Raw genomic sequence first — 15840 nt, forward strand, 5'->3', positions numbered from 1 at the left:
TTTTGGCTGAATGAAACTTCCTCTCAACCTCTGAAGCGCTTCTCCACTTTTGTCTCACCCGGGATTCGAACCGCTGATCTTCGGGTCCTCGCCCTGGAGCAGGCAGTTTGCGTTTAGGCGAGGAAGCGTTCTTGTCAGCGTCTATACCACGTGACGAGACGTGATTTTTTAAAACAAAACATTATCAAATAAAACAGTGTAATTGCTGACCTTAATAGCTAACACTAAAATTAAACACTGCTACAGTGACATCTAAGATCAGAAGAGATGTCATGTAACACATGGCACATCCCACCAATCAGAGTCCAACTGACAAATTTGAATATGTTTTATGGATATGACATGAGAATTCTAAAAAACACCTCTGCGCAGCATTTTTAAGCAGTTACCCACAATTCCAAGCGGCCACCTAAGCATATTTCTTGCTCAAATCTGCTCAAATCTATAAATTCAACACGTTAAAACAGTGTCTGGTAAGTTAATAATCCAAGCAGAGTGTGTATGTAACATGGAGATGAAAAGTCAAGTGTGCACCATAAGTGAGACGAGACTTTCATCAGAGGTGTTTAAATACGTCTCGAGTTCCTTAAGTGATTTGTGGTTTACTAATATGTTGCACTGTGTCCATTGGGCCCATAGATAACCATGGTGGGCGTTCTGCATTGTAGAGCCGAGACCTCTTGCTGTGTCCCGGCCCACAGCCCATTATAAGAGGCGCTGTGATTGTCAGTGAACTCAACAGCACAGAGGAGCGACTGAAGCAAGCCCAGTTTTTTTGTAATTTTCACATAAAACACATTTTAACTGTTTCTCATGAAATCTTTCGAAGTCTCTTCTGGACTTCCAAATATCTGTTGCTAAATTACATATTAAATAAATAATAATGTGTGACATAAATAAATAAATGAATAATAATGAGTGAAATAAATATATGTATGTATGTATAAATGTTATTGAAATAATGAGAGATACATACCCCGTACCACTTGGTGGTGGTAATGCACCAGTTCGTTGCCTGCCAACCGCCATTCAACCTCAAATACGACGAAGAAGAAGTTGCAGCAGTAGAAGAAGAAGAAGGCTCAGACATGAACTCTCTGGAACAGGCCGAAGGTAGAGCTACCGATATTACCGCATTTTAAACTGCCTCCTATTTGCTTTAGCCCTTTTTTAGCCACAAGAGGAATTCAGAACAGACGCCTTCAAATCCGGTTTCAGATATAGCGGTCGCGTTGTGTTAGCTGGCTAGTTAGCTAGCAGACACGGTAAGTGTCTGCTAGCTAACTCACAGTTGACAAGAAGGCGTTGATAGCCGTGTGTAATTATTAGCTAACACGGTCGTTATGAGGCTGTATAGACAACGGATTAATGTAACTTAATGTAACATAATTATCTTCCAAGTAGCAAAAGTTGAGAGTATTTAAACAACTTCCAGCTTCTGTGTGATTCTGTCCCTTCCTCTGTTTACATTGCTGAAGAAACCTATTAGATACAAACCTGACACAGGCTCAGTTTTATTGCTGAGGGTCACATTGTGTTAAGGTGCAGTGTCATCACAGCATGTCTGTAAAGGGAACAATTATTAAGCCATGCAATCAGAGCCTTCGGGTCTAATACAACTGGTGTTTATTTTGTTGTTTTTGTGTTCTAGACCTGAAGGCCTTTGAGAGAAGATTGACAGAGTATGTCTCCTGTTTACAACCTGCCACGGGCAGGTGGAGAAGTAAGTCATTCTTAGTGCCTGTGAAGAAGTGTGTTGTCAAACCCATAGCAAGACTAGGAACCTGTCACCAGTGTTAAACAAATCTGATATTGTTTTCTCTGGGTCTTATTCCTGCATCTCGTTTCAGTGATTCTGATAGTGGTTTCTGTTTGTACGGCTACTGGGGCTTGGAACTGGTTAATAGACCCCGACACACAGAAGGTATGTGCGATTTTGTAATTATTTTTTACTTCAAGGGCAAAAACAGACAGAACATACACTGTGCTTCAGTTCCTGTGGATATTACAACATTAGGGCTATACAGGATTTTGTCCTGTGGTGAATAGTGTTTGCAGGTTGACTCTTTGACCTACTGGACAACGGTGCATTTAATATTACAGTTGAAATTTGTTTTTAACTTAACAAGAGCACATCAAGCAATGACTTAGAAAAAGGTTCCCTTATCCTAAGAAAACAGAGCCAGGTTTGAGATGAATTTCAAAGTAAGCTGAGCTATTGTGTCCAATGATAATGTAGGTGTGTTTCAAGTGGAGTTGTTTTTGCTTGCTTCTCTGTATCAGACTTGTACTTATATATATATATATATATATATATATATATATATATATATATATATATATATATATAGTATATCATATTTGTTCGTTGTGATAGTGTAAAGCCTAACTACACACACTGAGGGTTAAAAACACTGTTAAATTTTAACCAACAATAATAACCTGGTGAGCTTTCCAACTGTTGTACATTTTTCCAACCAGTTAGTCCCGCTGTAACTGTAGCTACAAAAAACACAATATATATAATATAATATGTCATAGAAAAATACTGGTGCTTGAACCGTTTGGGCTGCTGCTCTTGCAGCAAACTGATTGGAAGCTCTGAGATATTCATTGGCCACTGCCACCAGGAAATGTCATATTTTTTGCTGACATCAAGGTTCTTGTCCTGGGAAGGTACAGTTGTGCTCATAAGTTTACATACCCTGGCAGAATTTATGATTTCTTGGCCGTTTTTCAGAGAATATGAATGATAACACAAACACTTTTCTTTCACTCCTGGTTAGTGGTTGGGTGAAACCATTTATTATCAAACAACAAAAATGACCCTGATCAAAAGTTTACATACCCCAGTTCTCAATACCGTGTCTTGCCCCCTTTAACATCAACGACAGCTTGAAGTCATTTGTGGTAGTTGTGGATGAGGCTCTTTATTTTCTCAGACAATAAAGCTGCCCATACTTCCTGACAAAAAGCCTCCAGTTCCTGTAAATTCTTGGGCTGTCTTGCATGAACTGCACTTTTGAGATCTCCCCAGAGTGGTTCAATGAATTTCCTCTTATCATTCATATTCTCTGAAAAATCACAAATTCTGCCAAGGTATGTAAACTTATGAGCACCACTGTACCTACCCGTGAGTAGGAGCTAAAAATGCTCATAAAACAGTCCTGAAAACTATCTTCAGTTCCAGAGTGTGAATACAAAAGTCTTTTTTTTTTTTACATCCGATTCTTAAGCATAGAAGCACAACACCACAATTATAGGCACGCCATTTATGTTGTCAGGCAAATAGCTGTTCAGTGGCAACTTCACATCAGAATGTAAATTAAATTAACAGAGACACTTTTAGAGGTTTTGGCAAATCAAACATCAAAACCCTTTTATTTACAGAAATGTTTGGGCTTTTACTACATTCAGTGAACAGTCTGGAGAGATAATGTGGAGGAAACGTTAAACAATATTGTAGGCTTTTTTCATTAGGACTTCTTGTAGGGTATGCAATTTAAAAACATTTTTTCTTACTGTGGCACATTGGTTAGTGACGCTTGGGCAAATTGTGCTTAACATTGATTTCCACAGCTCATTATTGAATGAGATGTTCTTCACATTAATGTTGAGTTGTTTCTTTTGTCCTATAGGTCTCTTTCTTTTCTTCTCTGTGGAATCATCCCTTCTTCACCATCAGCTGCATCACTCTTATAGCTCTCTTCTTCGCCGGAATACACAAACGAGTAGTGGCACCGTCGATGTATCCTTTGTGTGCTTAAAGCAAACATGATGCAGCACATTTTCTCATAAGCCCAGCAGCTACACCGACTTCAGGGATTCCTGTTCGGATTACTGGTTAAGTTCTTTGACCTTTGCCCCCCAGTATCGCTGCCCGCTGCCGTACAGTTTTAGCAGAATACAACATGTCCTGTGATGATGTGAGTAAACAGATTTCTTGGGACGTTTTCAGACGACTCGTGTTTTCTGTTAACACTTTCTCTGTGTCATTTTCCAGACAGGGAAACTTATTCTCAAACCACGACCGAACATTCAATAACCACAAGTTCGGGTGCTCTGTTCAGACAATGTAGCTGGTCGAGTGTTTGATATCCGCTGACCACTCAGTGTCTCGAGTCCGTTGTGTGGTCTGAGCAGCACCAAAGGAGACGCGCCGAGGCAGATTCTGTCGTCCTGGAGGAAAATACACTCGGAACAAAGAAACGAACTGATAGGGCCTTTTAACAGTGTCGCTGTGTTGACGTCACCCATGAAGCTGCTGATCTGCTCACACAACCTTTGATATCTTTTACACATTCAGTGTGAGTTCAGATGTGTTTATTTCTGTTTCTGATTTTCAGCATGAATTTTATCTAAATGTTTCTATTTTTAAAATTATTTGCCTAATAAATACATCAGGTGTGAAAATACAGTGTCTCGTCCGGCTTTTATTTAGGTCTTTTCACTCTTGAAGCCTCTGCCTACGGTTGAATTGGAGTTGGTTATGGACTACTAAAATCTTTATACAGCTCGAGAAAGTCAGGACTCTATGTCTGGGGAGCGGTTAGAGCTGTGGGACCTTAAGGTCACAGACTCACTGCTCTGAGTATACACACTGCTGTTTGAACAAATGAATGGGTTAAATACAGAGAAGGTATTTCCATGAGGGATTAATAAAGGAAAGAAATTAGGATAATAAAAACAATGCATTGCTTTGAAAGTCATTTAAACAAAATATATTCTAAAAAACAACAACTGGTGGATCGCACAGCTAATTAGGTTTACTGGCAACAGATCAGAGACATGACAGGGTATAGAAAGAGAATCTGGGAGAATGAGAAGTAAAGAGAGGCATGTGTGGAAGACTGGGTAAATAGTTCAGCAATTTAAATTATCGATGTTCAGTTGCAAAGACAGACTGAATCATCTACAGTGGGTAACATCAATATAGCATGTTTCAGAGAAATGGGAGAAATCTCTGCAGACGAGGAACAAGGCTAAAAAAACCACTACTCAATTCTATCTTACTGGTTCTGCAGTTGAACTCACTGCACTGGCACATCTGAAAGCAACGCCACCGAACACAGTCTATCGATGCACTGAAAAAATACTGTTAAAACACAACACACATACAGTCAAGGAGATCTAGATCAGCAACCATGATGGTAAAGAGGTAATTAGTGCATATAGGTGAATTCAGAATTAAAGCTGAGCCATTTTCGCTGTGGGTCTGTGTGCTTTGGCTTCCTGCAGTGCACCCAGTGAAAACTTTTTATGAAACAAACTGAAATGTAAAGGAGTCCTAAAGTGAGCAGCTGAAATCCGAAATCAAGCAAGAATGGGAAATGTGTTTTTTTTAGTATTACAGCAACTGGTCTCCTCTGAAAGGAGAGGTGATGCAACACAGTAGTAACCACGACTCTGTCCTAATCCAATACAAAATGAGCATTTATATGCTTTAACAAACAAATCAAAAGTCTCAGTTTCAACATCTGATAAGCTGTCTTTCGCAATTTCTTCATTAAATACAGGGTTTAAATGGGTTGCGGCTTTTTAAAAACACTTTTCGGAATTTTGCGACAGCGTCGTCGCTTTCCGTTAGCAACGAGCACTTTGCGGCACCAAGCGATCTTCCACATGGCCTCCAAGCAGGCAGGAGCTGGACTCTGTGTGTTTGAGGTTTGATCGGCAACAGACTGAGGGTTCAGGAGGAAGAAACACGCCACGTTACATGCGCAGCTCGCACTTTAACAACTGACCAGGATGGGTAAAAGTAAAACCAATAAATTTAAACGTCCGCAGTTCAACACAGTCGGATTGCCGGTGAACGCTGTGAAGGAAGTGGACGCTGAGGAGGAAGAGCACGATGAGGATAGTTGTCCAGCTGCGGAGTTGCTGGAGAAAGTAGGATCACGGTCCTAACCCGTTTTCTCTCTAAGATGTCTAGCCTTGAATCCGTGATTTAACTTTTAAAGCTGTTGTTTGTGTTTGTAAACGAGCTAAGCGTGATAGTCCATCACTTTCCACTTAAAAAAAAACCATGAACCATTTGGTGTAAATTAACTTGTGGATTGACACCTATTAACAGATTCCATATATTTTCATTAAATGTTATGTTAGATGATTCCCCTAACCTCATGAGAGGGTTTGTGGCACAATACATATTTGGTGTCACACGCTTGTGTCCTAATGACATATTTCTATAGTTGCAGAGTCCCAGCGCGGATGTGCGAGAGTTTGCGTGTGCCAGCATTTCACGGGTGGTGCAGCAGAGCCAGACCATCCCAGGTTTCCTCCAGAGGGATGCTGTTCGACGCCTGGGCCCCATGCTGCTGGACAGCAGCCTGGCTGTCAGAGAGACCGCCACTGGAGCGCTCAGGTGAGTCTGGTGGTGGTGTTTAAATCAGGACTGGACTGCGTTTCACAGGAGCACCTTAAGTCCTGCTGCCAAGATAATTTGATCTGCGAGACACTTTTAGGAGAGACGTGTTTGTGGCAGCTGCATGACAGCTGTTGCAAGGCAGTAATGTTTTAGAGTGGGAGAGCAAACACTGTCAACAGGTCAAATCAAGGTTAAAGTAAACAGCGGGAAAAGGGGTCAGTCACTGAGTCATGGTCTGTAATGCAAGGATGACGATTATGCTGACTGACAATGTTTTCACCAAGTTAGACCACAAAACCTCAGATTATGTGGTAATAAATATGATGCGGAGTAACAAAGAATACTAGACTCGGGTTAATATAACTCAGGACATTGTAAACATCACACTGATCAGCCACGACATTATGACCACTGACAGATAAAGTGATTAACACTGATTATCATGGACTCTGTCAGTGAACAGCAAGACAAATGTTTAGTCAAATCGATGTTAAAAGCAGGAAAAATGGGCCAAAGGAAGGAGCGACTTTGATAAGGACCAAATTGTGCTCACTGGAAGACCAGGTAAGAGCATCTCAAAAATGGAATTTCTTGTGGGGTGTTCCTGGTCTACAGTGGTCAGTATGTGTCAAAAGTGGTCTAAGGAAGGAAAAGTGGTGAACTGCCTACAGGGTCGTGGGCTGCATTGATGCACCTGTGGAGTAAAGGCTTGCCAGTGTGGTTTAATCCAACAGATGAGCTACTGTAGCTTAAATCGCCAAAGAAATTTGGTGCTGGTTCTGATGGAAAGTTGACAGAATACACAGTGCGTCACAGTTTGTTTTGAATGGGGCTGCATAGACACAGAGCAGTCAGGGTGCCCATGCTGACCCCTGTCCACCTCCCATTGCACCTAAGTTGAGCATGTGAGCATCAGAACCGGACGACGGAGCAATGGAAAAAGGTGGCCTGGTCTCATGAATCACGTTTTCTTTTACATCACGTGGGTGGCCAGTTGAGTGTGTGTTGCTTTCTTTGGCAACACATGGGGAAGAATGCAAGCCAATGGAGGCAGTGTGATCCTTGGTGTTTTGCATTTATGTGGATGTTACTCTGACACATGCCGCCTGCCCAAGCACTGTTGCCGACCACGTGTTCCCTCATGGCAGTGGCCTCATTCAGCCTGATAATGCGCCCTGCCAAAAAGCAAAAATGGTTCAGGAATGGTTTGAGGAACACAACAATGGCTTTAAGGTGTTGACTTGTCTTCCAAATTCGCCACAACTCAATCCCTTCGACCATCTGTGGGATGACAAAAGAGTCCGATCCATGGAGGCCACACTTTGCAACTGAACTTAAAGGATCTGCTGCTGACATCTTGGTACCAGATACCACAGCGCACCTTCAGAGGTCTAGTGAAGCCTGTGCCTCCATGGGTCAGGGCTGTTTTGGCAGCAAAACGGGGACCTGCGCCACAATAGGCACCTAAATGGCGTACAAACCAGCAGGCTCTGCACAGTTAAGCTAACGATCGGGCGCCTGGTCAGGTGGGAATCGCATAAGATCAGCAGTCTATACCTGAGAGAGGTAGACGCTGTAGTCGCAGTGTATTTTGAACATGCCTCTGCTAGTTTAGAAAGGGATACTGAAGTGTGTTTAATATAGATGGCTTGCAAATGTTGGCAAAGACGCTATTACATAGTTTGTATTTGGAAGTTTGCATGCTACTACAAGTTTGCATTCATTATGTTATTACACATCATTATGTGTATTTGCTGTGTTACTTCAGCAGGAGGCGCCGTGCAACAATTAAAGATCTGGGTATAAGCAGCTCGTGTTTATGGTCACAGTTCCACATTTGGCAGTGTTTATTACGCTGATAGGATATATGACAGCTGCCAATGTAGCCCTACACTCTATCTAAGAAGTGACATCTCGACAGTGATCATTATTACCACCATAAACATCTTGTTTTTGTAGCAGTCACCTTTGCTCTGTTGTTAATTTGGGTTTCACTGCTCTACATAAGACACTTGTTCACAGTGTACCTCCCTGCTCCCTCTCTCTCTTTCTTAATCAAAAACAAAAACAAAATAGCATCTCTGATGGTGAGGTCTCCTCCAAATGACTGATGAGTCCGTGACTTGTCTCTGCCTGACAGGAATCTGAGTGCATGTGGAGGTCAGGAGGTGTGCGAGGACATGGTGAAGCACGACGTCATGACTCCTCTGACAGCAATGCTTAGAGAGGTGAGACTCCGCCGCCGCTTTTAGCTCGCCCCATCACTCCGTTCCGTCTTCGTCAGCAGTTGCCACAGCGCGCTATGATATCCTCAGCAATTAGCTCTCAGTCCAGAGCAAAGGTCTTCGAGATCACGCCCTGGATCACGTCTAAATTCAAGCTTTCTGTTGGAACTTTCAGTTCAGCCTGTAGATGTTGTGAGCAATAAACAGTATCTGGCTGAATTCATTATGATTGTTAGCCTGGCATAGCCACACCCAGTTCTTATCGGAAAATTTGTTATTTGGATTTCATTATGGGACGCAGATATATAGAGAAGACAATACCTCTGTGTGCAATCGGACAGTCGTACAACCAGTCATTGCAATTCCGCAATTCAAATTCCTGTGAAATTTTTCGCATTGATTATCTCAAAGTTCACATCACTTTTTCTTGTTTGTTGACGCCTGCAGACTGTGCTTCCTTCCCCAGTGCTGCGCCGGCTTTGACGGCGCCGCTGTGCCGATGAAAGATCAGAAGAATGCAGTGGACGATGTGGCCAACGAGGCTGTGAACTTACTCTGGAACCTATGGTGAGCCAAGAGGTTTTGCTCACTGTTTTTAGTACTCTCCAGCCCTTTGCCAGCATCTGCTACCTAAGTTACCGTTCATTAGCTTTAGCTTAATTCAGAATCCAGGAAATCTCAATATACTTTGCAAGTTTACTCGTTGAATGTATGTTTTGGACATTGCTGCTGACATGAAACCATATAAATGTGTATGAATGCTTGTCTTACATCCATCTCTTACATTATGTCGTCCTGCCAGCGAGAGCAGCACCCAGGCGTTGTCTGTCTTCAACAAATCGGGTCTCTTGGATGTGGTTGTCCAGTGTCTGGAGAGACACCCACACAACATGGAACTGGCCATATCTGCTGGTATGGTTATTATATATAAAAATATAATTTTTTTGGTGCATGTGATTTATTTCTTTACATATTAAGTGATGGGCCACTTTATTAGGCAGCAAGTGAACAGTCAGTTCTTGAAGTTGATGTATCGGAAGCACAGAACGTGGACAAACCAATCCATGAAGACTAGATCATCTAAAACAACAGGTCTTGTAGGCACCAGATGAATTGAATCAAATAAGGAGGAGAAAGGTTGAAGATTGAACCAAAGGCTACATGTACACTGGTGCTAACATTCAGGTCTGATTAATTATGAGGGATTAATCAGGCCTGACCTCTAACTAATCTGCTTTCATGGTTTTTAACTGTTCTTTCCTCTGTGTGCTCTCCAGCTCACTGTTTGCACACTGTGACTGAGGATAACCCAGAGCTGCTATGTAGCATGAACACTGCTGTGCTCGGAGCCCTGGAGAATGTGCTGCTGTCATCTCAGCCAGCAGTGGCGCACATCCTCCTCAGGACACTGGCTGCAGGTGCAGTTGGTCACTTTTCATGTCTTTTTATTTCTCAGTTGTTCAGAACTGTAGCTTAACCAACCAATGCAGTAAATACTTATTTTTAATATCACTTTCTGAGCTGCAGCTCTCCCTGCTTTGCTCTGTCACTCAGGTACACTGTGGAACTTGAAGGGCAGTCTGCCGGCGGCCCGTCAGGCCCAGACCATCAACGCCGTGGTGGCCACCTTGTCACAGTGCCTGGATTTGGATGCAGGTGTGCAGATCCCCGAGCTCAGACAAGCAGAAGAGGTTCGTCACAGAAACGCACCGGCTGCGGCGGACGTGGAAGACCAGGCTGCAGGAGAGCTCGCTCTGGAGGAGATGGACGAAGAGGAGGAGGAACCTAAACAGAGGCGGAATGGAAAAGCTGTGAAAGTGGATAACGACTTCTCCGACCTCCTGCCTGTAAGTCTCATCTCTAGACATCACATGAAAAGCAAGTTGTAGACACTGAAGGATTTGGCCGTCGTACCCGTCTGATCTCTCATACCTGTATTTAGTGGTTTTAATGCTTGAGTATCTAACTTAGTACCATTTTCTTGTTCTTTGTTTCTCCCAACATAGCGTCACAATTATCCTTATTCAGAAGTTTTACATAAACAAATAGCCTGTCAATTTTTTATTGTTTTATTGTCTCTCAAATAACTACATTAGAGTCATAACCTGGTACATGAAGTTGTAATAATCCAACTTCTATCCATGAAGCATAACCTTGTGTGAGAGGGACTTTTGGATCAAAGAGATTTTAGTTCTTAGTTTTACATTTTTAATTCAGCCACACTGACATCACGCTTAAACTTCTTATGAAGGGACCAGCCATATGACCAATTGTCAAATATTTCATGAACAGTGGAGATGCTGAAAACATCCTCAGTCATCATAAAACAGTCTAAAACCTAGCCTGTGGAGCAGAGCTCATGGGAACTGAGCCATTGATAAGTAATCAAACAAAAACTTGACTTTAGTTGGTGGCATACTTGGGCGTAGCCACTGCTGTGATGGGAAAACAAAAACGTGGACATCTTATGGTTACCAAAAATAAGTATTTCACATTGGGGGGGGATTATGAATTTGCCTAGAGTTTGAGATTAGAATGAGTTAACTGACCACAAACACCCACCAGTGAGCGCTAGAAGAGGGCACCTTGAGGGAGGTGTCCTACTGGGATGTCATTGCAAATCGTCCATTGCTATTTTAAGAGGCGGACGGGGGCAGTCCCTGCATTTGGCACATATTCAGACACGGAAGTTTGTCAGCCCTCAGGGCCTGGGTCTGGGCCCCATGCAGTTGCGTGCATATCCAATACGGCTCATCCGTTCATGTTTTGACGCTACAGGTCCTTGAGGCTTCAACTAGTTCCGAGTGGGAACTGGGTGAACGACTGTCAACAAACGCAAAGAACAAGCACGCACATCCAGAGACTTATTTGCGAGGCGTGACAGAAAATTAGGAAAAACAAAATAGTTCCCTTTTAAATGATGAGATGCTGTATGTGGAAGTCTTTGTTTATGGGAAGGAAGTGATCCAGTTTTAATGTTTTGGAGGTGCGTGTTAATGTCAGGTGAAAAGGTGGCGTCTGAGTCATCATGGCGCTCGACCCGGCCTGACAGTCGGACAAAGTGTCGGGTTGGGGGCGAGCAGATTAGGGATACTCAGCAAGGTTCAACTAGGGACCAGCCGCTGGCCTCCGCCACATTGACAGACCCCAGACTTGACCTCGGCGAGACAGAGCTGTCCCTCTCAGCTCAGCCAGAGTCCCAAGATTGCCTGTAATGTTGTGCTGGGGTTATCTTCGTGATAGTGTTTGTTATTTTCAAGTTAACTGGTGTAAATATCATGTTATGGCGTAGGATTCTTCTGTCACTATCTTGACATACAGATTCAGTTGTTATTAGTAGATGTAAATAGATTACCTCAACCTAACCTAATTTCGTCTTCAGAACTGATGCCCTTGTAACAGGCTTTCGCTCACATCACAACTTGGAGGAAAAAAAAAAAAGGGCGCCTGGACACATTTGAGCACATCTGTGGGAATAAATGTCTTCTCTGTGGCAGGCAGCTGAACTCAGATTGGGTGATATTAGTGCTAACAGTCACTGCTTTAGTAGGATGTTGACTCACATGGCTGCTTGTTTTTATTTTTTTGTCCAGAGGGGCAAGGAGGAGCTGAGGGAGGCAACGGCCTTGCTGACAGCCCAACAAACGTCCTTGGAGATCATCGTCAACATGTGCTGCTCTGACGGTGAGTGTTGTGGGCACGGACGGCAGTGCTGACCCCGGGCTCCTCTCATCAAATTTATTTCCTGTGACAAAGCCACCTAGTATGTGTTTGTCTATCGGAATGGCTATTAAAGCAAGAAATCGAAGAGCGCCCAGAAACGGCTTGTATCGTAACGTTTGCTTTTCATCGTCTCGCCGATCAAATTCTGCGCGCGTTCAGACCCTTCGGACGACGAGTGGGAGGAGGAGTCGAGCAGCGACGAGAGCGACATGGGTCCCGATGGTCTTTGCGATGGAGTGTCCAACCTGATGTCTCCACTGTGTCTGTCAGCTGAAGTTCATGGGGCCTTAATCAGCCACAGCATACCACAAAAGGCAAATGGCTAGTCTACTACCTCAGTCACACCTCACACTTTGGCAAACATGTACACATGTCAGTGTAAATAATCAGACTTAAATGTGATTCGATTCAAGGTTCTCAAAAAGACTGAGTTCCCTCGAAAGGAAGCCATGGACGTGTGCCGCGAGAATCCCTCCTGGAGAGGTCTGCTAAAAAAGTAATTCTCCTCACTTCTCGCCTTCTCTGCATTGTTTGTGCACTTATTCACTTTGATCCACTCTTAAATACGACGTCTCACCTTCCTTTAGGATGCGGCGTGTTCAGTCCCGGGCGTTGACATGCCTCCACAGTGTCCTCTCCTCCATGGATGCAGAGTCTCTGGGTGGCGCGCCAGCCCTGCAGGAGGCTGCGCAGCACCTGTCCACCCTGGTCTTTGGTGCCCCAGGTCTCACATTGATGCCACATCGCTGTAATTTAGTTTAATTTGGTGATTATTTCATTCAGAGAAGTGTCATGTTTCCCTTTTTTTCCAGAACTACTCAAGGATGAGGAGTTCCTAGAGGCGGTCACCAGTGCCATGCGGTCGCTTTTACAGATGATTGCCTCCAAAAATATCCCACAGGTACAGAATACATGGCCGTTTGAAAGCGGCATCACCAAAGGACATTACGAAAAGGTCAAAGTCTGTGAAGCTGAGGTTGAGACACCCTGACTTGTTGCTGCCACTTGAGATCAGACTCAAATGTTTGATCCTACATTTCACACCCTACATTTCTGCAGCTTCATTAGTTGTTATTTTCCCTGCTAGATGTCCAAAACTTCACTCTTGCTGCTGCTGCTACAGAAGACGTAGACTTGTTTTCATGAGTGCAGTGGGTGAAGTGCCATTGTTGGGTCAACTCCATGTTTATCGACGGTGCTGACTGGATAAATACTGCATCACAGAAACTTTTAAAATCCATTGCCAACAGCTCACACTTATCACCATTGTTTATTTTGGATTTTGTTTTTGTCAGTGCATGACCCCCCAGCAGCTGATGAGCCTGAGCGAAGCGGCCACCCGCTGTGATGTTGTCAGTGTGAGGGTCAACGCCGTCGCAATTCTGGGCATCACCGGCAGCACGTTAGCCAAAGAGAAGGGCACCGCAGAAACCCTCCAGGTATTAGTTTCCCCTCTTTTCTTCCCGTGGAAAAGTTGTTCTCCCTCTAACAACCTCTGCTCCCGCAGATGATTGGAAAGGCCTTACTTCAGGTCGCGACACAGGACGTCGACCTGGTTGTAAACGGAGAAGCCCTGGACGCTTTATTTGACGTTTTCGCGGATGGAGAGGAGGCGGAGACGGCTGCTAAAAACATTAATTTACTGCCTGCACTCAAGACACTTCAGCCTGTCTTTAAGGCCAAGGTACCAGAGAATCATTTTTACCAATCACTCTCTTAGTAATTCTTTTCACACTTCTTTTTTTCCCCTCCATTGTAGTTTCTGAAGTAATTTGTCTTTGTTTTTATCCGTGAGATTTTCTCCGCCGTTTAAATAACAGTATCTTTCCTTTTTCTACTAGATTCGCAAAGAAGGAAGAGGCAAATACAGCCCTCAGCAGCTGTGTGTCCTGGATAACATCAAAGTCAACCTGAGAAGATTTATTGGTTATCTGGAGAAGGCAGTGAAAAAATGAGGACTTCATGTTGTGATCACTATGGTTTGGACAGATATGCTATCAGGAGCGTAGAATGAGGAGGAATATGGTTGTGAAACCATCAAGTATTTATGTTTATTTTCTCTAAATAATGGTTTACCGTTTTACTTAGTGGTATGAAATTTTATTTGTCGAGACATTAGGTTGGAATCTAATAACTATTATTAGACTTACTGCGTGTTGCAGTTTTCCCCCCTTAAATTTACCTCAAAAGGATTTTTTCAGACTTGAACGTGCATATTCATGTCTCCCGGTGACATTTTTTTAAGAGATCAGGTTTGGAGAGCAGTAACCAGCTTTTCGTTTCGGCCCATGTTTCAATGGGCTTAACATTGTTTGCTGTTCTGAGTAGCTGAATAGTTAGAATGATTTGTTTTATGCATATTATACCTTGGAATTGTGATATTTTTAAGGAGGTAATTTGACGAAACATTTTTTGCAGTAACTTACTCAGCTGAGAGTTTGGTGGTAAATTTGCAAACTTTTGTCTGCAAGTGTGCGCAAGAGTCCGACTTTCAGCTAAAACCTTTCTTATCAATCAGCATTCAAAGTAGAGATGTAAATGTTTTGTGTAATCCGTTTTGCACCTCACCTGTGCATCATCATCATGCTTTACAGACAGTTATGAAACTTTTCTTGTCGGGGGTTTCCGACATCTTTTCAGGAAAATATACTTAGCATTGTGTATCACTGACTAATAAATACATTTTTTTTTTTTTGCGAAGGGGGGGGGGGGCATGTCATGTCATCAAACTTTTTGAAATAAATCCTGATTTCTTAAAATGTTGGTTTTCTTTCGAGTTACATGACATTTCTGGACTATTTATATCTCCTACAAAATGCTGTTTCAGTCAGTATAAATGTGTCTGAACTGTCAATGAGCAACGGTATTTAGCTTTAATGCCAAATATATTGATTGAATGACCCCCGCGACCCTTAACAGGAATAACCAGGTATAGAGAATGAATGAATGAATGAATGAATATTGATTGAATTGCTTAGAAGTTTATTTGGCTCAGTCTAGGCATAAAAGCACAAAATAATATAATGAATAAGCCTTGTTGTGACAGCTACTTTAGGCTCCCTCTATAATGGTATAATATAAAACAATGATCTAATTCTGATATTTGCAGACCCTAAAATGCTCCAGTTTCTCAAATAATGACATTACTTTGAGCATTTTTTTCTAAAGACTATTTATTATAAATGATAACTGAAAGATTAATTGAAACTGGATTAGTTTGTATTTACAGGCTTATTGGGAATTTGTATTACTGTTGCTCACCTGCAAGAGGTTTAATGGTGGTTTATTGTTTTTATATGGTCATGGATTGTATTTATTGTATTATGTATATGAGTTTTGCCTCGGGGGTTGACAGTGGTATGTTAACTGGGTGATCGGTAGCATAGTCACAAATCTGTGTTTTGTTAAAGAGTAACACTGGGTCGTAACATAAATCCATTTTACTTTGATGAGGGGATAATAAATCAGACTTTGTTATGTAACAAGAAGCAGTCGTCTGTTACGTAACACCAGTTTCCACGCCTA

At 42.6% G+C, this 15840-nt stretch overlaps 2 protein-coding genes across 2 annotated transcripts; both read left to right on the forward strand.

The window, feature by feature from the left end:
* Positions 1 to 1046: 1046 nt before the first annotated feature.
* Positions 1047 to 4409, forward strand: cnep1r1 (CTD nuclear envelope phosphatase 1 regulatory subunit 1). Its single transcript, XM_084575068.1, has 6 exons — positions 1047 to 1113; positions 1652 to 1723; positions 1851 to 1924; positions 3639 to 3748; positions 3872 to 3926; positions 4004 to 4409. The coding sequence occupies exons 1-6, from the start codon at positions 1089 to 1091 to the stop codon at positions 4043 to 4045; spliced, it is 378 nt and encodes a 125-aa protein (XP_084431194.1). The 5' UTR covers positions 1047 to 1088; the 3' UTR covers positions 4046 to 4409.
* A 1117-nt stretch (positions 4410 to 5526) lies between these two features.
* On the forward strand, positions 5527 to 15643 carry heatr3 (HEAT repeat containing 3). Its single transcript, XM_084541521.1, has 15 exons — positions 5527 to 5889; positions 6192 to 6364; positions 8508 to 8595; positions 9059 to 9159; positions 9395 to 9504; positions 9870 to 10010; positions 10147 to 10439; positions 12186 to 12276; positions 12475 to 12629; positions 12729 to 12811; positions 12903 to 13039; positions 13128 to 13216; positions 13611 to 13754; positions 13823 to 13999; positions 14157 to 15643. Exons 1-15 carry the CDS (start codon positions 5749 to 5751, stop codon positions 14268 to 14270), a joined length of 2037 nt encoding a protein of 678 aa, XP_084397647.1. The 5' UTR covers positions 5527 to 5748; the 3' UTR covers positions 14271 to 15643.
* The last annotated feature ends 197 nt before the right edge of the window (positions 15644 to 15840 follow it).

Source organism: Chelon labrosus (genome assembly GCF_963514085.1).
Source record: "Chelon labrosus genome assembly, chromosome: 3".
NCBI classification, from domain to species: Eukaryota; Metazoa; Chordata; class Actinopteri; order Mugiliformes; family Mugilidae; genus Chelon; species Chelon labrosus.

Excerpts from the sequence above, each read along its gene's own strand:
- heatr3 (XM_084541521.1), top strand. The coding sequence starts at position 5,749 with ATGGGTAAAAGTAAAACCAATAAATTTAAACGTCCGCAGTTCAACACA. Across the intron at positions 5,890-6,191 it reads CTGCGGAGTTGCTGGAGAAA|TTGCAGAGTCCCAGCGCGGA; the intron begins GTAGGATCACGG and ends ATATTTCTATAG. Across the intron at positions 13,755-13,822 it reads GCACCGCAGAAACCCTCCAG|ATGATTGGAAAGGCCTTACT; the intron begins GTATTAGTTTCC and ends CTGCTCCCGCAG.
- cnep1r1 (XM_084575068.1), top strand. The coding sequence starts at position 1,089 with ATGAACTCTCTGGAACAGGCCGAAG. Across the intron at positions 1,114-1,651 it reads CTCTCTGGAACAGGCCGAAG|ACCTGAAGGCCTTTGAGAGA; the intron begins GTAGAGCTACCG and ends TTTGTGTTCTAG. Across the intron at positions 3,749-3,871 it reads CGAGTAGTGGCACCGTCGAT|TATCGCTGCCCGCTGCCGTA; the intron begins GTATCCTTTGTG and ends TTTGCCCCCCAG.